Source organism: Phocoena sinus, chromosome 13 (genome assembly GCF_008692025.1).
Source record: "Phocoena sinus isolate mPhoSin1 chromosome 13, mPhoSin1.pri, whole genome shotgun sequence".
Classification (NCBI taxonomy): Eukaryota; Metazoa; Chordata; class Mammalia; order Artiodactyla; family Phocoenidae; genus Phocoena; species Phocoena sinus.
Window position 1 is genome coordinate 22,640,347 of NC_045775.1, and position 23,728 is coordinate 22,664,074.

General features: G+C 35.4%; 1 protein-coding gene and 1 pseudogene across 1 annotated transcript in view; one reads left to right on the forward strand and one right to left on the reverse strand.

Annotated features, from left to right (window-relative positions):
• The window catches only part of PPP1CB (protein phosphatase 1 catalytic subunit beta), a 37,353-nt gene extending 19,880 nt beyond the window's left edge, over positions 1-17,473 (forward strand). The window contains 7 exon segments of the mRNA XM_032652394.1: positions 1,202-1,368; positions 1,370-1,433; positions 3,307-3,411; positions 5,188-5,259; positions 9,640-9,791; positions 12,571-12,705; positions 15,669-17,473. Of these exon segments, the coding sequence (XP_032508285.1) occupies positions 1,202-1,368; positions 1,370-1,433; positions 3,307-3,411; positions 5,188-5,259; positions 9,640-9,791; positions 12,571-12,705; positions 15,669-15,773 (800 nt within the window). The 3' untranslated portion in view covers positions 15,774-17,473.
• On the reverse strand, positions 16,740-23,192 carry LOC116764123 (annotated as a pseudogene).
• Positions 23,193-23,728: the final 536 nt, after the last annotated feature.

Sequence of the window (23,728 nt, forward strand, 5' to 3'; positions counted from 1 at the left end):
CCACTCTCTCACTTTGTCCCAGTTTGATTGCATTGTTAAAGCTAGAAAAACTGTTGGCACAGAAAGCATTTTTCTGTAGTTCACATAACATGGGAAGTGGTATAAATGCTGTATTACACTGACTTTTGGTTTGATAGTGCAGTTTTTCTTCTAGTAGCTGTATTTGTCACTTAGCTTTTATGAACTTAACCGTCAGCTTTTGTTCAATCAAGGATTATTTGCTATATGCAGACCTTTTCATTCCCCTGCATGTTTTTAGTGATCCACATTCACACCATATAACCTGCAGGTGCATAGTGTGCTCTTTAAATACTTTTTTCCTCTTATGTGGCTTATTAAGTCATGTACTTGGTGTTCCTTTATACAGTGCGTAGCAATTAAGAGATATTAACTAAGTAAATGTTGAATAAATTAATTAGCTTAGAGTATCACCTGTAAGTAAGAGGTGGTAGTTGAAATTCTGTGGAAATGAAGCAAATTATGTTATCTTAAAATTAAAGTGAGTCATATTCTCAACAAGATACTCAAATGCTTTAATACAGGAATAATTTGTAGGTAGTAGAAGTTATTTATACTAAATATTTCTAAGTTTTCGCTGTTTGCTCACTACTAGGTATAAAAAAGTGGACCTAAGTTAAACTACCAGATAGTGTAACTGTATTAGCATAACAAATTACCCCAAAACTTTGTGGCTTAACAACATTAATTTATCATCTCATAGTTTCTGTGGGTTAAGAATTCAGGGCACAGCTTAGCTGGGTCCTTTGGGTCTGAGTCTCTCACAGCCTGTTAAGATGTCATCTGGGCCTGCAGTCATCTCAGGCTCAATTGTGAAAGGATTCAGTTCCTTATGGGCCAATGGACTGAGGACCTCAGTTCCTAATGAGTTGTTGACCAAAGGCCTCCTTTAGTTCTTTACCAGATGTGCTTCTCCATTAGGTGGCTTCATCATCCAGCATGAGAGAAGGCAAGAGAGAGTGCAAGCAAGATGGGAAGTTACAATTTTTTGTAACTTTATCTCAGAAGTGAAAGCCCATCTCACTTTTGCTGTATCCTCTTTGTTAGAAGTAAGTCACTAGCTACGGCCCACATTCAAGAGAAGAGGATTACATAAGGGTATAAACATTGAGAATCATTTCATAGAAGCTGTCTGTGTACCACAGTAACCATAAATTTTCTAAACTGTTTTTTCTATTTTTAGGAGATATTCATGGACAGTATACAGATTTACTGCGATTATTTGAATATGGAGGTTTCCCCCCAGAAGCCAACTATCTTTTCTTAGGAGATTATGTGGACAGAGGAAAGCAGTCTTTGGAAACCATTTGTTTGCTGTTGGCCTATAAAATCAAATATCCCGAGAACTTCCTTTCTCTTAAGAGGAAACCATGAGTGTGCTAGCATCAATCGCATTTATGGATTCTATGATGAATGTAAGTAAAAATAAAAGCTTATTTCTTATTAAAGGAAAAATTCCCTAATAGTTTTCCATTTCAAAAGAGTTCCTTCAATTCAGAGTTTTTAAAAAATGTTGGTCTGTCAAACAGAAGCCCAAGAAGAGAGCCTTACATAAAAGAGAACCTAAAACTGGGAAACATGTTATTAATTAAATTGGTTCCTGGGGATCTCCTTGGTCATGTTGTTTCAAGTTAATTGCAGCTTACTCAGCTGAAAGGCCCTCTTATAATTAGTTTATATAGTAAAAATATCCAAGTGGAACAGAGGTCACTATAGACAGTAGCCTGTGGTTTTCTAGTCTCCATTAAGGTTTTAACTCTCAACTTTCTTGTGATATGACAGAAACTCTTATTGACCCTGTGTCACAAAGAATATTGAGAAGTTCTATAAAATTATTTAAACGTTGAAGTTTATTAGAATTTTAATCTGTGCCTATAAAACTAGAGAGATAAGGATATTGAATACTCTGGATGTCCTTATTTTGTTGTACTCTTTTTCATCAGTAAGAAATCACTGATTCGCTGTTGTGTGGTAGTGTTTCCAAGTGTTAATTACTGAATTACCCTACTACATTTGACTTCGGTGTTTTGCTTTTGTTAGAGTATGGGAGTGAATGAACATGTTTGGTTAATTAAATTTAGAAACCAATTAACAGTGATTTTCAAATTGAATTTTGTTTTTTAATGCTGAATTCTCCATTAGAATCGCTTTTTGCTTTTTTCCATCCTTAATTATGGTAGAGTCCTTTTAGAACCCCTATTTTCTTGATTCATGTAATCGTTTATTTGACAAATGTTTGAGGATATATTATATGCCAGGTACTATTTTAAATACTGGGAATGCAGCAGTGCTCAAGAGAGATGATCTCTATTTATGGAGTTTACATTCTAGGGGAGTGATTTTGTATTTGATTTTACATATTGCATTTTTATTTCTAACGTGTACTGTTATGGTTTCAGTTGTTTAAATCAAGACCAGTAGACAGGAAGTGGATTGTAGTACCTCAAGCTGCAACCACTTTCTAAAGCTACATTAAAAATAGAGGTATATTATTAAAGGATAAAATACGGACTTGAATATCCTCAAGGATAGAAGTGACATCAAGTGAAATGTATGTTGAGAGCAGCTTGTAAACACTTTGAGTTATACTTGTTCATTGAGGGGCAGGTTATGGCATAAAAGCATAGGAAATTAGTGCTTTGTGTCTTTTTTTATCCTCCGTTGGGTTAGTTGTTGCAACTTACTGCCAAATCAGAAAAATCAAGTAACTCCAAAAAGGTGAACGTGCTCTTGAGATTGTGCTTGTTGTAGCTCTTTATGCTAGACTCCAGGAAAATCATAGCCTTTGTGTCTCTACTTATACTTACTATGGTGCCAAGTAAAAATTTACTCAGAAGTGAATGCCAGTTAAGCACCTGGAAATTCTCCTTTCTTGGCAGTAAGTTTATGCCGTGTTACCAGTGCATTAGAGTTAAAGCGGACAGTCTCCAGAGGCACCCCTTTCGTTTCTGCTTACTTACTTGGCTAGGTATTTAACATTTTGAACGGAAAAAGTAAACTAATAGTCTATTAGATTGTTTCAAAGTTGCTATATTATAGTGACCTTAAAAGGCAAAAGTGTTTGATTTGTTTCATAAAACACCTGGCACTATATTTGTAGTCTTTGTAATTTTACTGAAGGTGCTGAATGTTTATTATACTTACTACCTTTTTAAAAGTATACAAGTCACACTCATTATAGAAAAAACAAGTGCTAAATAAGCATAAAATTGGGATCATTCATAAGTCTGTTGCTGTTAGAGAACTAATGAGAACAGTTTTAGATTTATTCTATTGTCCTTTTTATAGGCAAACGAAGGTTTAATATTAAATTGTGGAAGACCTTCACTGATTGTTTCAACTGTCTGCCTATAGCTGCCATTGTGGATGAGAAGATCTTCTGTTGTCATGGAGGTAGACTAATAAATTCACCTTATAGGTTTTTCTTCTTTTTCTTCCATTATTTAGAAAAGGCCTATAATGAGATGCTGTGGAAAAACAAAGCAGTGCTTATTTGAAAACTCAAGTGATTAAAACTGTTTTAAACATGGCTAAAATGTCTTTTAATAACTAGAAATTTGTGGTTATTTACATGATGAAAATGCAAATTTAGTACTTGTCTTTAAAGAATTTCACATATGAGGATAAATCAGAGTTTTGCTTGAAAAAATGTCTTTCCTTTGCCTCAGTTTTGACAGAAGGATACCTCTACTGTCAGTAAAAATGAGAGGATCATGACCATTTTCCCATCTTTATTAAATACTTTTCATCAGAATCCAAATATAATATTAAATATATTTATGTTATATAAATAAATATATAAATATAACATATATATAATATTAAACTCAATGTTTAATGTTCTCACATGCCAAGAGTTCTAGGTTTTATGTAATATGTCTGCTTTAGTCCTAAAAATAATTTTTTAGTAGAATGATAAATTATTCTGTATAACGTGTTAAATAACCTTGAATATATGAAAGTTCATTTGAAAAACTAACATGTGTCTAGCACTTGGCTAGATGCCGTGCAAATATATAGATAGTGTATGATCTGGCTATCTTGAGGCATTTAAAACCTATTGATAAAACATTTTCGAAACAGATAATTGAGTAATGAAAGGAATTTAATTATACGTATTTGTTGAGACAGTGATTATAGTGAAAAGTCAGGAAAGGTAGAGAATTGTTGGGCAGACATTTACAGAGGCATGGGTTTTGGAGGTGAAAAGGGCTTGAGACAGTCTTTCTAGTTGAAGGAATGTGTGAGGACTGGCCTAACTAGAATGTCAAATATATATGGGGAACGATGGGATCAGATTATGGAGGTTTGAACACTGAGCAAATGAGTTTTTTGAATGGTTTAATAGCCATATTGGGTTTTTGTACAGGGAGATAGTTTAATGAAAATACTATAAGAAAATTAGTTTTTTCATCTGTGTGCAGGAAGAATTAAGGTAGAAAAATGCTAAAAGACAGATAGATGCACTTATCTAGGCTTGAGGTAGTAATTGTTTATTCTCTGATAGGACATAATTTACTATGTTAATTGAAACATTTTACAGTAGATACTAAACATGGAAGAAATTGTAGCTCTTGCACACTAGTATAGTTAAGAATAGAAATGTAGCAATGTGAATATGGAATGTGAGACTTGAATTGTCTACCAAAGAGAAATACTAGGTTACTTAAAAGATTTCTAAGTATTTTCATGTGCTTTTTGTTTATCTTTCTGATCAACAATTATGCTTTTATGTAAGAAATTGAGCATGTTGGAGTGGGATGTAGGAAGGTCTTACTGGGACATGGTGAGCACTTTAAGTAAACATGTTTAAGTGGTAAGAAGTGGCAAAACTTCTTAGTAGGAAGGATTGGAATTGAGTGCGTTCCTGTGAAGAGCAGGGAATGATTGGAAAGAAAGAAGAGTGGTAGGAGTTTTTTTTCCTTGAAAAATCTTTTGAAATGAAAAGTTTTATTCCCCTGGTAGGGAAAAATGGAGAAGACCTAATGGTAATGTTCTGTTGTATCAAAGTGGGATTCTGTTTAATAACCCAATATATTAAAGGTAACATTGAAAGGAACACTTGAAATATCTTTAATTTCACATAGTAAATCTACTTTGATTAAATGCTTTTTATTTGAGTGAAAATTTTTCCGATGTCAGTACTATGAGTCGTCTTTTCATTTATAGGACTGTCACCAGACTTGCAATCCATGGAGCAGATTCGGAGAATTATGAGACCCACTGATGTCCCTGATACAGGTTAAGTATATAGAGAAGTTTAATCAACATTTAATGTAAAATGTTGGCATATTTGAACTTAATTATATTTAATGGAAGTAGGATTGTATTGTGTAATAAATAATAGAGCTTTTTTTATAGTCAATAAAACTAGCTACAGATTACTTGGAATAATACAAAATATTTCACTTTCCACTAATACTCCAAAGTACAGACGTTTTAAATTTTATATGTAACCATAATATGGATCTGTGAAACTTTTCACAAAAGTTCTGCTGTTGAGCCCCCCTTACCTTCCAGTCTTTCTAAATTCCTTTATTCATATCAACATTGGTTATGTTCTTCAAACAGTTGTTAAAAATTAGTCAAAGTTTTTAAATTAAAATAGTCTTTCTTAGCCAAGGTTACAATTACCTTCTTTTACTTTATCTAGTAGTTTTCTGTTATTTTCTGTATCATCTATATTTCAAAGTTTTAGAGCTCTTAAGGCTCTTGAGACAGAAGGCTCTAGAGATGTGTGGTTAATGTTATGAAAATTGTGAACATTTATGTGAAAAAAAATGAAAATTGACTATGCGGATATTGAGAATAACTTTCAGATTTTCAGTAAAGCAAATAAAACAGAAGCAAATAAGTTCCAACTGAGGATAAATTGCTGTGTCGATTAACAAATAAGCCTAATGTAATTTTATAAATAAATGTTAGGTACAGTTGCCACTTACCCTGACTTTTCTGTTGGCTTTTAAAGGATAATTATTCATATTTGAGTACTGGTATATGTACTAATTATGGTGTTCATATCGTAAAATACCATGAAGACCTGTGAATTGAATGCAGTTAGTGTGTTGTTTCCTCAGTTCAACTTTTGCTTAAAACATCAGTACCTTTCTGTGTGACATTTTCTGACAACCAGTGTGTGCAGTTTTTCCATACCACAGCCAATTCTCCAATACCATGTGGGTATCTGGCAGTTCATTTCAATTCTGACACTAACCCCTGAAGTTAGCCCAGACCCCACAGGTTAAGGGCTCCATTCCACAATTCTGCTCCCACTTCAGATGCCAGCCTCAAGTGGGGTCTCCAGGAGAACCACACTTCTGCCTGGCAGACAACAAATTCAGAGGTTCCCACAACCACTTCCTCAGATGCTTTACTTAGACATGTACCAGTTTATTATAAAGGATACAAATTCAGGAACAGCCACATGGAAGAGATACACAGGGCAAAGGTATGGGGAGAGCCCCGTGTTGGTAGGTGAACAGCTTCTATACCCTTGGGCATCAGCGTGTTCACCAACCTGGAAGCTACCCAAATCTAGTTGTTCAAGGGTTTTTATAGAACTTCGTTTCTAGCCCTCCACTCTCACCCCTCCCCAGAGGTGGCGGGTACAGAGTGGGAGGGCTGAAAGTTCTAACTCTCTAACCATGTGTTTGGTCTTTGTGCTGACTGGGTCCCATGGTGAAGTTTCTGGGTCCCCCCCAACCCACCTAGGTCCCCTCATTAGCCTAAACTCAGGTGTGATGGAAAGGAGGCTCCTTATGAACAAGACACTTCTATCAGGAAATTCCAAGGGTTTTAGCTTTGTGCCAGGCATTGGAACAAAGACCAAAAGTATTTTTATTATGTCACACTGTCATACTGTTAAAAGCATTAACAAAAGCAAAACTGCCCTTTCGCTCAGTTTCTACCAGGCTTTTAAAAAACAAAAACAAAAAAAACTTACATTATTGGATTGATTGTCCCGTTATCTGTGTAGTCAGACCCACCGTATACCTGTTGTATTCATCAGTTCTCAACAAACTTTAATATATAAAATGAGGATTGCCTAGAGCGCCATAGGGTCTAGAAATCCTATTATACATTAGGAACATTATATATATATGGAGGGGAAAGGTCTTTTAGCTTACTGATAAGAGAATTATTTATTGGTAATTTTGTAAAGGAGAATTGATTATTCGTCAAATAGGGTTGGGCTAGATGGTACTAACTTCATTTCCCACTCTTAAGATCCAAAGACTATAGAAAAGTAAGCATTAAAAAATATTTGTGAACCAGTGCCTGAGTAAACCATGGCTAAACCTCTAAATTGGATTGTTAATAACATGCATCTGGTTGCTTGTTTTCAAGTGTGATTGTACTGTTTTACTCAGTGTACTAAAGTATACTGAAAGTGTAATGATACCACTCAGAATGCTACTCATGACTATAAAGCAACCGTTATAAACAGTTGTATAGATCCTCTGTTATCAGTAAGCCACCAACATACTGCATATTGCGGTAAGTTGTCTAATAACTTACTTGAGTGACACGATGTTTTTGTATTGATTATAAAAAGAAAACATGCATTTTTCCAGATTTTGATTATAATTATAGAATATATTTGACCAAACCTAATAGAAACTAGTATTTAAATAATAGGGTATTTATTTAAAATAAGGTACAATATAAGTTTAAGTGACACCATCTTCAGAGTTTCTGTTGTTGGTATAGTTCAGACATAAATCAGTTTCAAGGATGGCACGTTAGGTTTATCTTTTTATCATATTTATTGGGAAGTTTCCGAGATGCTAAAAACAGTCATTTTGAGCTTTCATATTCTCTGTAATCTGTAGAAATATAATTTATAAATTATGTTTTTTGAGACAATAGCCTAATGATGATATTGCTTATTCATTAGGGATTGGATTATAAACATTGAACCTTGACTCTGAGATTCTTGTCTCAATCCATTAAGATTAAGGAACGCCACATTGTTGTTGCTACAATTATTTGATTTTGTATGCATCTAGTCTGTTGCATTTTCCAGATAATTCCAAAAGCAACTACATTCTAGTTTTATTGTCACATTAAAATTGTAGAATAATATTTTGACCTCACTGCTGCTTCTGTGGAAACAGACTGGAAAGTATGAGCATTATAGAGCAGTGTGTGTGTGTATTTAAAGAATCAGCTTCTGATTCTTTAGAGACCAGAAAGAGCTTTTAAACTGAGACCATCCCAATGGATTTTGTATGCTGGTGGATTTCTTAAAACATCATGACAGGAGTTTAGGAAATAATGATAGAAATTAAGCGAGCATTGCCACGATTTCTACAGGGTGTTTTAGATACTTCCCCTATCAAGATAAGCTGTACTGTGACTCAAAGTGAAGATCTCCTTTCGTGATAAGCTATATTATGAGGTATATGGATTATCAAAAAAAACTTTAAAGCTGACTCATTCTAAAACAGTCTTCCCTTAGTACCATAGTTCTTAGAAAACTAAATATCACCATCTCAACATCTACCCTTTCTTAATCTCACTACAACTTGACTTTACCCTCTCTCTTCCCCTCAACCGTCAAGATACTGCTTTCATTATGGTCTGATAATCTAATTGTAAATAGCATAGGTTTTTGTCCTAATCCACTTGTTCATTGTACTTGAAACTTAACCATTTCCTACTTCTAGATAATTCTTACCCTTTCAGGAGATCCTACTATTCTAATCTCTTCCTTTTGTTTTGACTATTCCTTCCCAATACTTTTTGCTCATTCCTTCTCTGCCTGCTTATTAAATGTTTGATTCCTGTTCATTTACTGGTCTTCTTACTTTACATTCCCAAGATGGTCTCAGCCCCTTCTAAGATTTACACTACTATTAGTAAGATGAAGATACTTAGATAAATATTTTTAGCTCTGACCTCTTTTTTTAAGCCCAAAACATTCTAAAGTCAAGGATCTGATCTGATTTTGTTCCTCCATATACTTTATTTAAATCCTCCAGGCCTTTGTAGAAAATGTTTTCTTCCATCAAATTGATCTATAGATCAAATTAGTTCCAGTGAAATCTCGATTAGGTCTACAGAATTTGACAGACTGATTCAGAGGTTTATATGTGGAAGAACAAAGGATTAAAAGTAACCAAGACAATCCTGAAGAAAAATATTAAGCAGGGGGTAGGCCTACCAAATAGGAAGATTTATTTAAAAGCTCTAGTGTGTTATTGGCTCAGTGTTAAATAAAGTAGATTAATGGAATAGACTACAGCACCAGAAACAGGATAGTTAGCTCTGTAAGGAAAGGATGAACTATTCAGGAAATGCTACTGGGTCAATTGGTTATCCATACTGAGAAACTATAGATAGAAGACGAACAACCTTTTCCAATATATGCTTTAGAGTGAGCCATGCACACATGTCTTCTCTGTGGAAAGGGTTGGCGAGTACTGCTTTAAGTCGGGCACAATTGTATTTGCATGGTTACTTTAACAAAAAATGGCTAAGTTTGATAGGCTGGGATACTAGGGCGCAAGTGATTATTACTATTATTAAAGGGTAAGAGGACAGGAGAACAAATGTGATGTAGATATACTTTATAAATTTTGTTTTGTTTTTTCATTGCTGTGTTTTTATTCTTTAAAGGGTTGCTCTGTGATTTGCTGTGGTCTGACCCAGATAAGGATGTGCAAGGTTGGGGAGAAAATGATCGTGGTGTTTCCTTCACTTTTGGAGCTGATGTAGTCAGTAAATTTCTGAATCGTCATGATTTAGACTTGATTTGTCGAGCTCATCAGGTATGAAATAAGAAAACTTGGATGTTTTGATGTTTATTAACTTCACCCAGGTGTACTCCTTTTATTTTTGAGGAAATTGAGATCCAAGAAAGCTAATTATACAAGGAAAGCAGTAGAAGAGGTAAAGCCTATGCCTTGATCTCACAATTAACAATCTAATGATTAGTTAACCCTTTCTCACCCTCTAAGGAGAAAGGTTTCAAAGGAATATATTTTTGTAGTGTACTGCAATACTAACAGATTTTTCAGTTCTTGGCTGAAGCTTTCTAGAAATATTTGACCCCATTTTAATATGATAGTTACATACTATAGATAAAAATCAAATGAACTGTGTGGATTTTGATAAGAACAAACCACACTGTAAAGAGACAATTGGGGAAATTCGATTATAGGCTAGGTATTAGATATCAAGGAGTTGTTGTTAATTGTTTTAGCTCTGTGATGATACATATTGCTATGTAAGAAGGATGTCAATATTTTTCGAAATGCCTCCTCAAGTACATAGGGTAAGATGATGTATCTAGGGTTTGTTTTAAAATAACAAAAGCAAGATGCAGACATAGAGAATGGACTTGAGGACACGGGGAGAGGGAAGGGTAAGCTGGGAAGCAGTGAGAGAGTGGCATGGACATATATATACTACCAAATGTAAAATAGATAGCTAGTGGGAAGCAGCCACATAGCACAGGGAGATCAGCTCAGTTCTTTGTGTCCATGTAGAGGGGTGGGATAAGGAGGGTGGGAGGAGATACGGGGATATATGTATATGTATACCTGATTCACTTTGTTTTAAAGCAGAAGTTAACACACCATTGTGAAGCAGTTATACTCCAGTAAAGATGTTAAAAAATAAAATAACATCAGCAGAGAAAAGCGGGGGTGGATAAATGAAATAAATGTAGCAAAGTCTTGGTAATTATTGAATCAGGTTGATGAGTAAATGGGAGTTTATTGAACTCTCTCTAGTTTTGTGTATATTTGAATTTTCATTGAAAAAAAATACATGTACAATTTAGGCGTATTTGGGGTTTTTTTTGTCCTTCACCGATAGATTATAAACTCCGCGGGCCTCTCACTGTTGTGGCCTCTCCCATTGCGGAGCACAGGCTCCGGACGCACAGGCTCAGCGACCATGGCTCACGGGCCCAGCCGCTCCGCGGCATGTGGGATCTTCCCGGACCAGGGCACGAACCCGTGTCCCCTGCATCGGCGGGTGGACTCTCAACCACTGCGCCACCAGGGAAGCCCACATTATATACTCTTTAAGGAGAGAATTGTGACTTGTTGGCCTTTGAATATCCATTGCCTTGTGAATTTACTGACATATTGTAACATGTAGTGTGTGTTTGTTAACAAAAGCTTATTTTAACAATATATCAAGTCCTCATGCTCTCTAGAACATAACTAATTTAAAATACATTGAAAAGCATTTTTTTAAATCTTTTTTTGCTACTTTTTTAAGTATTTGAAATTTGTAAGTATAATACTTAAAGATTCCTTGTTATTTCTTCGTTAAGGCAAAATTTGTTAATTATATGCTATTCTACAGTACTCCCCTTTTTTCTGTGGTCTTGCTCCCCATAACCCTTGACTACTTCTACCTTCTTTATGTGATCCTATGGGATAACAAAGATGACAGGCTTCTCATTTTCTGCACATGTTGTATATCAAATGCCTTTTTTGCTATTAAAATTTCCTAGTTCAATTAAGTGAAGTTATGTCCCCAAATCCTTTGCTTTTGGCATATTTTTTAATCAGTGAACATTGTATTTATAGTTTAGGTAATTAAAATAAGTCTTCCACAAGATAACAGGGCAGAGTTGCTGAGTTTCCTAATAAAATATCCACTGATAATCAGTTTTTTCAGCCATAGGTCTCTATTCATTTGTCTTTTCAGAAATAGTGATGATTTTTAAAAGTCAGGTTACTGAACTACCTTAGTTTGCATGATCTTTTTCTAGACACCTCCAAAATCCTGTTCTGCTTATTTTCAAACTTACTGTCTCTAAAATTAAGAGATTTATGATGGGAAACAACACAAACTACAGATATTTCCTTTTTTAAAAACCCTGTTCTTTTAGTAAATACGTGAATAAATAAACAAGTGAACGAGCAAACTAAGAACTAAAAGGACATACTGAGTGCCAAGCAGTGTGCTGAGCTGGAGTAGATAAGGTGGACAGAGTCTTAACAGAAAAGGTTAATATCTAAATTTTACCATGAGGTAATAACAACCAGCACATGTACCTGATACTAAAGTAGGAATTATATAAAAATGTAAATAATTGTGGAAGTGCTTTCTCCAAGTATTGGTAGGATAATTTTGCTTAATCAAAGAATACCAAGAAGACTTTAGAAAGTATTGTTGCCTACTACAAATAAATAGAAAATATTTACATGTCATTGCATACCTCTCAAATCTGTAGACTGGGAAACGTGTTGTTTAGTTCACTCAGGAATTGACAACAGATTCTAGAAGTCATGTTAAATCATTAAGGAAAAGAGTTACACACAAAGAAGTGTAATCTATAGGCAGCTAATTTTTTGTAGCGTGATCTGTGTACAGTAAGCTCAACTTAGTAAAGTTTTCAGTGTGTGGCTATGTAATACTAATAGGAAATTAGAAAGTGGAACAAAAATCAAGCTTCCAAAACAAAACAGGGTTTTTTTTTTTTTTTTTCAGGTCTTTGTCACATTAATCTTAATTAGTATTAATGGTTGAGAATTTCAAAGAACACATAAATAAGTGTGTTTTTTCTTTTGACTTTTTCTTTGCCAGGTGGTGGAAGATGGATATGAATTCTTTGCTAAGCGACAATTGGTAACCCTATTTTCAGCCCCAAATTACTGTGGCGAGTTTGATAATGCTGGTGGAATGATGAGTGTGGATGAAACTTTGATGTGTTCATTTCAGGTATGATACAATATATCAACTTTGAACAACTAGAAATCTCTTTTTTTGTTTGTTTTTTTGTTTGTTTTGTTTTTTGCAATACGCGGGCCTCTCACTGTTGTGGCCTCTCCCATTGCGGAGCACAGGCTCCGGACGCACAGGCTCAGCGGCCATGGCTCGTGGGCCCAACTGCTCTGCGGCATGTGGGACCTTCCCGTACCAGGGCACAAACCCGTGTCCCCTGCATTGGCAGGCAGACTCTCACCCACTGTGCCACCAGGGAAGCCCCTCTTTTTTTTTTAATTGAAGTATAGTTGATTTACAATGTTGTGTTAGTTTCTGGTGTAAAGCAGTGATTAAGTTATACATATATATGTATTCTTTTTCATATTCTTTTCCATTGTGATTTATTACAGGATATTGAATATAGTTCCCTGTGTTATACAGTAGAACCTTGTTGTTTATCTAATTTATATATAGTAGTTTGAATCCGCTAATGCCAAACTCCTAATTTATCCCTCTGCCACCCCTTTTCCCCTTTGGTAACCAAAAGGTTTTAACAACTAGAAGTCTAATTAAAACTATTGTCAGAAGAATTTTCTTTCAGATTGTGTTCTTTCCTTCAGTTAGTATAGAAAATCAGTTTTGTTCAGAAGTAAAATCACTTATAGACTCCTTTAGAGATTTCTATTTTCATTCACAAACGCTCCAGTCTTTTTGGTATATAACCCATAATTCGAGTTTTAGGAAACGTGAGTCGTGTCAGTCATTCTTGATGCAGATGTTGAAATTGTTAAATTCCTGTATGAATCCTTAGATAGTGGCTTACCTACTAAAAGAATGTAAATTCAGTGAATAATTTAGATTTTGTTTTCTTCTGCAAGATGAATAGGTAGGACAGGCGTTGAGTGGAGAGAGTTATATTATAAACTTCGATTAAAATAATGTAGAATATTTACCTAAGAAAAACTTTCCTAAGAAAAACTTTCCAAATAATCTTAAAGTATCAATTTGTGAATATAGAGACATTTACATTTTAAAAAGAGACCAGGGCTTCCCTGGTGGCGCAGTGGCTGAGAGTCCGCCTGCCGATGCAGGGGACACGAGTTTGTGCCCCAGTCCGGGAAGATCCCGCATGCCGCGGAGCAGCTAGGCCCGTGAGCCGTGGCCGCTGAGCCTGCGCGTCTGGAGCCTGTGCTCCGCAACGGGAGAGGCCACAACAGGGGGAGGCCCACGTACCACAAAAAAAAAAAAAAGAGAGAGACCAGCTTTAACTTTAGTGTGCTCCTTAAAATCATTCTTGTTCATGGACTTAAATCACTTTAATACTTAGCTTTTTGCAAAGGTTATTTTATGTCCTTAATATCACACACTGTATTTCTCTTTTTAAATGTAGAAGGGGTTTGTTTCTATCAGTTAGTAGACTTGAATGCTAAATGTTTGACTTCTCATTTTCAGTTTAAACATAGTAACCAGGCCTTATCCTTCAACAGTTGCCATAATCGAGTTGTATTAATATATCCCGCCCCCCGCACCGGGGCACTATGACACTCTGAATAAAAATGCTTATGAGTCTTTTCTACACGTTTTTTATGTAAATACTGAAATTCTCTACCTGAAATGTAGGTTAAAGCTCTGTTTACACCCAGAAGAATAAACATAATTTTTAAATGTCAGATAGTAACAAGTATTGGTGAGGATGTGGAGAAGTTGGAACCTTATGCATTGATAGTGGGAATGGGAAATGGTGTGGCTGCTTTGCAAAACAGTTTGGCAGTTCCTCAAAAAGTTAAACATAGAATTTCTATATGACCCAGCAATTCCACTCCTAGGAATATACCTGAAAGAATTGAAAACAGGTACTCAAATACATGTATATGCATATTCATAGGAGCATTATTTATAATAGCCAAAGGTAGAAATAACCCAGATGGCCATTAGCTAAAGAGTGAATAAACAAAATGTGGAATATCCATAAAATGGCATATTGTTGGCAATTAAAAGTAATGAAGTACTGGGAATTTCCTGGTGGGTCCAATGGTTAGGACTCTGCACTCTCACTGCCAAGGGCCTTGGTTTGATCCCTGGTCGGGGAACTAAAATCCCATAAGCCACGTGGCATGGCCAAAAAAAAAAAGTAATGAAGGACTAATATATGCTACAACATCAAAATCATTATCTTAGTGAAAGAAGCGAGTCACAAAAGACCATGCATTGTGTGGTTTCATTCATTTAAAATAGCCAGAAAAGACAAATCAATAGAGAAGGTAAAGTAGTGACTGCTTGGAGTTGAAGGGAGTTTTAGGGGAGTGGAGAATGGAAATAGGGAGGGAGTGATTGCTTATGGGAACAAGGTTTCTTCCTGGGGTGACAAAAACGTTCTAATGTTAGATTATAGCAGTGGTTGTATAGCTGCAAGTATATAAAAAATTGTTGACTTGTTACATTTTAATGGTTGAACTCTATGGTATCTAATATATATAGCTTTTTTAAAATAAAAGATCTGTGTACACATAATAAATCAAGATCTGAAGAGTTTGTGACTAATTACCCTCTAAATAGTAGAAGAATTATGATGAGAACCTAGGTGTTTTGACTCTTAAACTAGTATTCTTCGTCATAGAGATACGCTAATTTGAAAATTTTTTTATTGATACTTAAGTTTAAGGATTGGGTAGTTGAAGGGATTTGTGTACTTGAGCTTTTGTACAGCAGAAAATAACACAACATTGTAAAGTAACTATATGCCAATAAAAAATAAAATAAATAAAATTTTAAAATTATCAATGGAATGACCAGTAATAGCAATATTCAGACATTTACTGTACTCCTTAAATGTGAGAAATGTTTGTGGAACTTTGCTGTTTTCTTCTACAGTTTTATAATTGATGTCATTTATTGAAAGGCCCACTATTGTAACAGTAATTTCCTTAAACTTATTGTACTTGAAAAAATAACATTGTTACTAAATTATTTACTTTAAGATATTGAAACCATCTGAAAAGAAAGCTAAGTACCAATATGGTGGACTGAATTCAGGACGTCCCGTCACTCCACCTCGAACAGCTAATCCACCGAAGAAAAGGTGAAGAAAGGAACTCTGTAAAGAAACCATCAGATTTGTTAAGGACATACTTCATAATATATAAGTGTGCACTGTAAAACCATCCAGCCATTTGACACCCTTTATGATGTCACACCTTTAACTTAAGGAGACGGGTAAAGGATCTTAAATTTTTTTCTAATAGAAAGATGTGCTACACTGTATTGTAATAAGTATACTCTGTTATAATATTCAACAAAGTTAAATCCAAATTCAGAATTGCCCATTAAATTTACATCTTCACGTATCACAGTTTTTAAAGTTGAAAAGCATCCCAGTTAAACTAGATGTGATAGTTAAACCAGATGAAAGCATGATGATCCATCTGTGTAATGTGGTTTTAGTGTTGCTTGGTTGTTTAATTATTTGGGGCTTGTTTTTGTTTTGTTTGTTTTTGCTAAAATAATGGCAAATTCTTTAAATTTTTTCCCAGACATTTTAAAAAGTGAAATGTGGGAAGAGCTTTAAAGACGTTCGACTATTAATTTTCCATTGCTTATTTACTTATGTACCTGTTTGATCTCACTAAGAAAACTTATGCCTCATTACAGTAAAAAGGAATTTTAGAGATATTTTTTAAAAATATGCAGACTGTCCAATCGAGTGATTTAATCAGTTTGGGCAAACATTACAGCTGATAGTGAATATCTTGCTTTATAGAGAAATTGCCACTGATTTGGATTTGTGCGCTCTAATTCTAACTTATTGATGCTCTATCGTGCAGTAGCATTTTCATTTAACTTTAAGATAAGGCTCATTTAGCATACCCAACTAGTTGGTAATGTGATTATGTGGTACCTTGGCTTTAGGTTTTAATTCGCACGAAACACCTTTTTGGCATGCTTAACTTTCTGGTAACACCCTCACCTGCATTGGTTTTGTTTTTTGGTTTTTGTTGTTGTTGTTGTTGTTGTTTGTTTTTAGATCCACAGAACATGAGAATCCTTTTTTGACAAGCCTTGGAAAGCTGACATTATCTCTTTTTCCTCCCTCTGTACGAAGGATGTATTTAAATGAATGCTGGTCAGTGGGACATTTGTCAACTATGGGTATTGGGTGCTTGACTGTCTAATATTGCCATGTGAATGTTGTATACGATTGTAAGGCTTATGTCACTAAAGATTTTTATTCTGATTTTTCATGATCAAAGTTCATATGATATTGTATAGACATGCTTTGTAGTGAACTATAGTAGCAATAATTTCTGTACATGATCAAGGGTTTATTGCAGCATTTCTTTTCCTGTTCTTTTTTTTTTTTAAGGGTAGTATTAACAAATGACAGGAATAGAAAAGTCAACATAAAGATTTTAGAAGGAGAACTTACAGGACACAGATTTGTGATGCTTTAGATGCAACACTTTTGGATGTGATTCTCAAAGCTTTTATTGAGCGTTGTCAAATTTGTAAGCTTCATAGGGATGGACATCATATTTATAAATGCCCTTCTATAAGTGCTACCATAGATGTGAAATTCTTGACCTTAATATCGTCTTTGAAATTGTTAAATTGAGAATTCTGTTAACTTACGTTTTAAGAATTGGCGTATTGTATTACTGCAAGAGATTTGATTTTCAGCACAGTGCAACGTTCTTTCAAATGCATATGTCTTTTTTTTCTAATTCCATTTTGTTTTAAAGCACATTTTAAATGTAGTTTTCTCATTTAGTAAAAGTTGTCTAATTGATATGAAGCCTGACTGGTTATTTTATTCCTTTTTTTTTTTTTCTTTTACAATGAGACATTTAAACACACATTTTATTCAAATAGATTTTAATGTTTTTGACGCATACTGAATTGGTTTTTTTTTTAAATTGTCCATGTACTGCATATGATGTATTAGGTTAGGTCACACAGGCTTTTTATCTAATGTGATTTAAATATCTTCCTAGCTGAAGAGTAAGTTGAGCAATTTTAAATAGAATTTTAGATGTATTCTTATCAGTGTAGTGTGAAGGGGGTCTAGAAAATAAGCCTTTGGCAGGAGACAGGGCAGTCTTTTATTAATCTTAGTAATAGTCAAAACACATTAATTTGGATCCTACATATTGGGTTTTTGTAGTAATTTAGCCAGGTCAGTACTGAATATGAAAAAAATAGTCACTAATTAAGCAAATTAATATTGGTCGCTGAATTTGAAGAATAGAAATTTATCATGTTTTAAAATTATTCAAGCAGTCTTAAAATACTTTAACAGCTTCTATTCCTATAATGTGTTCATTACAAATATTATTTGCTTGGCTCTGCTACTTGAAATAAATAAAACTTTCTTAGCAGAAAAATATCCTATAATTCTAGTGTCACTAATTTGTTCTTCCCTTTTGCTAATTTATATCATTTTTCCTCTGATTTTTAATAATTTTCTATATTCAAATTTATTCTAAACGTCATGACATTCAGAGTCATTAAACACACTAGATAACTGTGATAATGTGATGGATCCACATGGATTATTATGGTCCATTTCTGTTCTTGAATGGAAAGAATCAACTACAAATTGCATTTGAAGCTTTACCATTCATTATTTTAATTTTGCCCGGGGACCAATTTTAATCATGATCAGCAGGACAGGTTTGTTCAAAATGTTGAGTCAAAATACCTGCAAGCAGAATTTTAAAGTTTAAAATGTGGCTGGTTGGAAGTGGAAGAGGTTATAATAGGCCTTAAAAAAAAATTGTCTAAGGGAAAACCAGGAGCATCTTGAGATGTGTCCCTTAAGAGTATATAAAAGTGTATTATATCGAGCCAAGGAACTTAAGTATATCTCCATATATAAGTTCACGTACATTCCTGTGTCTGCTTGGCAACTGTTAACTTCTGAACCAAAAGAACAAATTTTTTTCTTTCACATCTTTACATTAAAAATGTGTTTAGAGAAGGAAAATAGGCTTACTTTACTCTTGCTGCCCTGACTCAATCCACCTCTTCTCTTCCTTGTAAATCCATCCCTGAATAAAAGCTGTGCCTGAGAAAACACTTAATAGCCTGACTATACCAGTTCCCTCACGTAGAAATACTCTATCCCTTTTTTGCTAGTAGATTTCAATGTTTTATAATTTCCTTAAACAGCTAAAAAGTGGTTAAAGAGAGTTTAAAGTGACAGGGTACCTTGCAAAATCAACAGCAGTTCAATAAAACATAAATTGATTCCCTGTAAGTATATGATGAAAGTTTTATCTTTATTCTCTTTATAATGTTTCAACAAAAGTGAAATTTAGATACAGTGTAGAAAGTTTGATCTCTTGTTCAGTTTTACCTGTACTTTTGAATGCCAGAATTTCTAAATAAATCCCGATTAGAAAAAAACTTTTTAATAAGAAATTTTCATTATTTTCCAATCTTAGTGTAATTTAACATCAAAGTCCAGTTTACATGGACCTAATGCAATAATATACTTTGTTATGTCCACATTTCAAAACATGAAACATTTGCAAGACAAAAAAAAATCATTCTTTTTCCTTATCCATCATTTCTATATATTTGGGGGGTTTTTTTGTTTTTTAAAAAAAGATACAAACAATCACGAAGTTTACCTTTTTGGACTTAAGGCATAACATGAAATTGCACATTTTGAAATGTGAAAGCTTAATTTTGAAATGAATTAGTTCTATCAAACCCTGTTTGCGTTTACATTATTTAAATTATATAGTATTTTATTTCGATTCTTGCTGTAAATTCTAATGCTGTTCATGGATTGTGCATTTCCTGTGCAGTCAGTCTTTGCCTGTTGACAGTTACTAACTGCAGTATAGAATCCAGATACTGAGCTTTCAGTTTCTTAGTTATCATTTCAGTTCAAAGCATGCTGCTTAATTGTGTGGAAGATCCAATCCATTTTTGTTGTCCAGCCACCATAGTGTGCATCATTGGTTTTATGAAATATTCCAAAGCCTCTTGCTCAGTTTTATCTAAAGCTAGGGTCTTTCGAATGTATGCAGTATCATGAAAAGATTGTAGTTCTGGCATTCCAGAGCCAAGCATCATTGAGAAAAGATTTATGGAGAGATTGACATGCTGCCGAATAGCTAGATAAGCCTTGTAACACATCTCCTGAAACCTCTCAGATTCTCTTATCTTTGTGCATTCTTGGGCTCCTTTACTAATCACTATTAAGAAATCTTGGGTCAAAACAAATGGTACACGCTCTCGTTTATAACCAGATTTTTTCTTCTTGTGATCCAAAAAGTGTCCAAAATCTGTATGAAACAGTTGTCCATCATCTTTAACCATGATGTTACTATTGTGACCATCTCCAATTCCCAAAATGAAGATAGCAACACAATACCCAGCACATGAACATGTAAACAGATCGATGGCTGCATATTTCTCCCTTGTTCTTGTCTCTGAGCCACTGATGTAGTGTGTGGCTGTTGAACTGCAGGGCACCTTTCAGGCCTCCTTTAGACTGAATTTGCATAATAGTGTGAATTTCTCACCACCTCAGTAAGTCCCACACAGTCACCAATTGACAACCATAAGGTAACATTTGAAAATCAAAACCTTGATTTTGTCAGATATTTTCCATAATGCAAATAATTTGAAGTGTTAGCATATCTTGCCATAAATCATCATTTAAAAAAATCTCGTTCTGAAAGAGTAATTCTGACGTGATGTCTGGGTTCTCCCAATTCAACCACAGTGGCCTTTTTGCAGAGGACATAATTTGACACTCTTCAAGCCTGAGATTTCCCAGCTGATGAGCAGGGTTTAGAGGCAATAGAAAGCCCTGAAGAGCATCAGTGAAATCTGGTAGCCGCATTTGCTCAACTAAAAACTTCATCTGCACCTTCTGTGTTTCATCCTTCTCTTGTTTGAGAATGTCAGTTAAGTTAATGAGCTCTTCCCATAGCTTCAATCTGCCTGTTCAGGTGTTTCAGATACACCCCACATGCACAGCAATAGGACTCCAAAAGCAGGCCAAACCTGTTTTATGGTGCATCTCAGATTTTAAATGCCAAAAGAAAAAGTGCCTAATCCTTTGATTAGTCAATGCTTTTTTGAGTAAAAATCTCACAAGTAGGTTATCCAAATACTGTTCATAGTTTAGGACCTGTACTAGCAGAATTAGGTACTGAGAAAGTTTGTCATCTGTTAAATATTTTTCTAAGCATTGAACAGCAAAACCTTGAACCATGGGATCTGGGTAATTGCAGTCCAGAAGCTCCATAGCCTGTTGAGGTTTGATTGGAGGCCAGTCGTTTACCAAGCAGTACATCTGAGCTACTTCATCGCTAGAATTCCATTTAACAGAGTTAATTCGGGTAGAATTTCAGGGATAGTTACACAAGTGTCTGTGGCTCCACAGAAAATCTCTTAGTGATTTCAGATAGAGGATCTCGTGTACAAATTGCTTGGAGCTGTTAGCATTTTCTCAATTCATTGTCTCTAGCTAGTCTGTTACTCAGTCCTGCATGGGAATAACTAAATCCTGCTTCTCGGGATACAGACCAATTGGCATGCTCTTCAATCACTGACATATCTGGAAACCTCACCGCACTGCCAAACCAGTCAAACTCCAACTCTAAACATGGAGTTTCTTTATTTGGATTTGATCCAGTAACACCAATAGAGTTCAGCAAATCTTCAAGTCCATGAGGTACTGGCGAAAGATTCAAAGCCATTTTTCCAGATACTAGAGTATCTGTGTAATCAAACAAGTTTATATTTCCCCAGCCCAATGGACAGTGTTCCTCCTTAGCACCCTTTCGGCCTTTAACAGAACAGATGGAAAGGCAAAGTCGAGCAGCATGAGGAAGATCAGGAATGTATATATCTTAATTCAGCCATTCATTCCACCTGGGATTGGAACAAGGTACTCTTTGAGTGTTCACATTATCACATAAGCGTTCTCCTCCATGGTAGATACCTGTTCTAACATAGATCTTGTCAGTGTCTCGAATATTTACATTCACATAGGTTGCACAAAGAATTTTTATTCTTGAGTGCACTATTTATAACCCAAAGGGATTTTGTAGATGTTTCTCCATTCGTATATGGTGTAGCTGTGGAGATGCATCTGGAATAAGATGGCATTGTAAAAATCCATTGGCAGTTGAGAGTAGAGCCTTTCTTTAGCCATCAGCATCAAACTGGGCATCCTCCCAAGCATTATACAGCTTCTTATATACTTACACTAAGGATATTTTTCTAGAAAGTATTTGTCACATCCACACATTTTTTTTTTTTTTTTTTTTTTTTTTTTTTTGCGGTACGCGGGCCTCTCACTGTTGTGCCCTCTCCCGTTGCAGAGCACAGGCTCCGGACGCGCAGGCTCAGCGGCCATGGCTCACGGGCCCAGCCGCTCTGCTGCATGTGGGATCTTCCCGGACCGGGGCACGAACCCGCGTCCCCTGCATCGGCAGGCGGACTTTCAACCACTGCGCCACCAGGGAAGCCCCACACACTTTTAAAATATACTTGCCCTGATATTCTAAAGCACAGAGTTTCAGTTGTTCAGATGATAGCAACATACTTTGAATTTTTTTCCTGATCACTTCAGCAATTACTTGTTCTGGCACACAGTCATGGTTTGATTTTCAGAGTATACTTCACTGCTTGTCATTTGGAGAAACTGTTACCCAAATCACCACTATATTCGCCCTTTATCCAGTTTATTATGTAGGCGCTTTGGCAGTTCTCGTGAAGATTCTACATTTGGAGGATAGACATACATTGCTCTACCATGAGGTGAATTGAGATCCGTAAGATCCACAGCTTTACAAACATTGAGAATATTTCTTCGAAGTCCTGTACTTCTGGATCTTTAACCATATCGAATTCACACACTGGCATGCCAACGGCAAAACCAGTTTCTCGGTTGAGGATCTTTTCTTCATGGTTGCCTAATGGTTCAGTTACTTTTTTAAAGGGTTGAAAAAGCGTAAGGTCACAAAGTCGTTTCATGAAAAAATTCTTCCCTTTCTGCTTCTTGGGTAACACAAAAGGTAAGAACATTCATCTTGAAGTTGATGGCGAGGGTATTTTCTCACTTCTTTAAATAGTTCATGTTTTATAGTTATTAGTGTAGCCTCACGGAGGCATTCTGAAGTTACTATCATCCCATTTGGTAGTAAACATTCTACTAGGAGTCTTGGCATCAAGTGGATGCCCCACAGTTCACCTGATGATGGTCTTGGAGGCATTGTTCTGATCCTTTACAAATTTTACATATAAAAGTACTTTGCAGAATTAGATGCGTGGCTGTCCCAAGGCAGAAATGCTCGGAGCTCCTAGAACCTAACCGCATCGCCTCCCGGCGAGGTCCCAGCCCCGCGGGCGGCACAGCCCCGCCTCCCGGCCCCCCTGCCCTGCCGCTCCGGAGCTGCCCGGCCACTGCCTCGCCAGCAGCCCGGCGGCAGCAGCCCGAGACCTCAGCGGCCGCCTAGAAGATTTTTAAAGTAAAAACTTCCTTCAGCTACCACCTCTTACATTGGTTGACATTAAATCATAAACTTAATTAATTTCTTATTATTTTCTTTCTTGTACAGATTGCCAGTGTTTTTATTAAACCTTATTTTTACAAAAGTGGCTGTAAATCTTTTTTCCTCTTAGGGATCTTTGCCAGCTAATGTGGTTACAAAATCTTACTTGTAACCCAGATTGTTCTGGGTATCAATAGAGTGGAAGATTACAGATGTGTTGTGAGGTGTGTGTTGTATGTATGTGAAAGGGAGCGAGAACAAACTGCCTGAAGCTCACAGATTCAGCATTTCTTTTTTTTTATTTTTATTTTTTTAATTTTTCTAAAATGATTTTATTTAAATAATTTTGACTCAAACTTTTAGCATTCATGGTAATTTGTATTTTGCCTTCGAATCTTTTTTTTTTTAACATCTTTATTCGAGTATAATTGCTTTACAATGGTGTGTTAGTTTCTGCTTTATAACAAAGTGAATCAGTTATATATATACATATGTTCCCATCTCTTCCCTCTTGCGTCTCC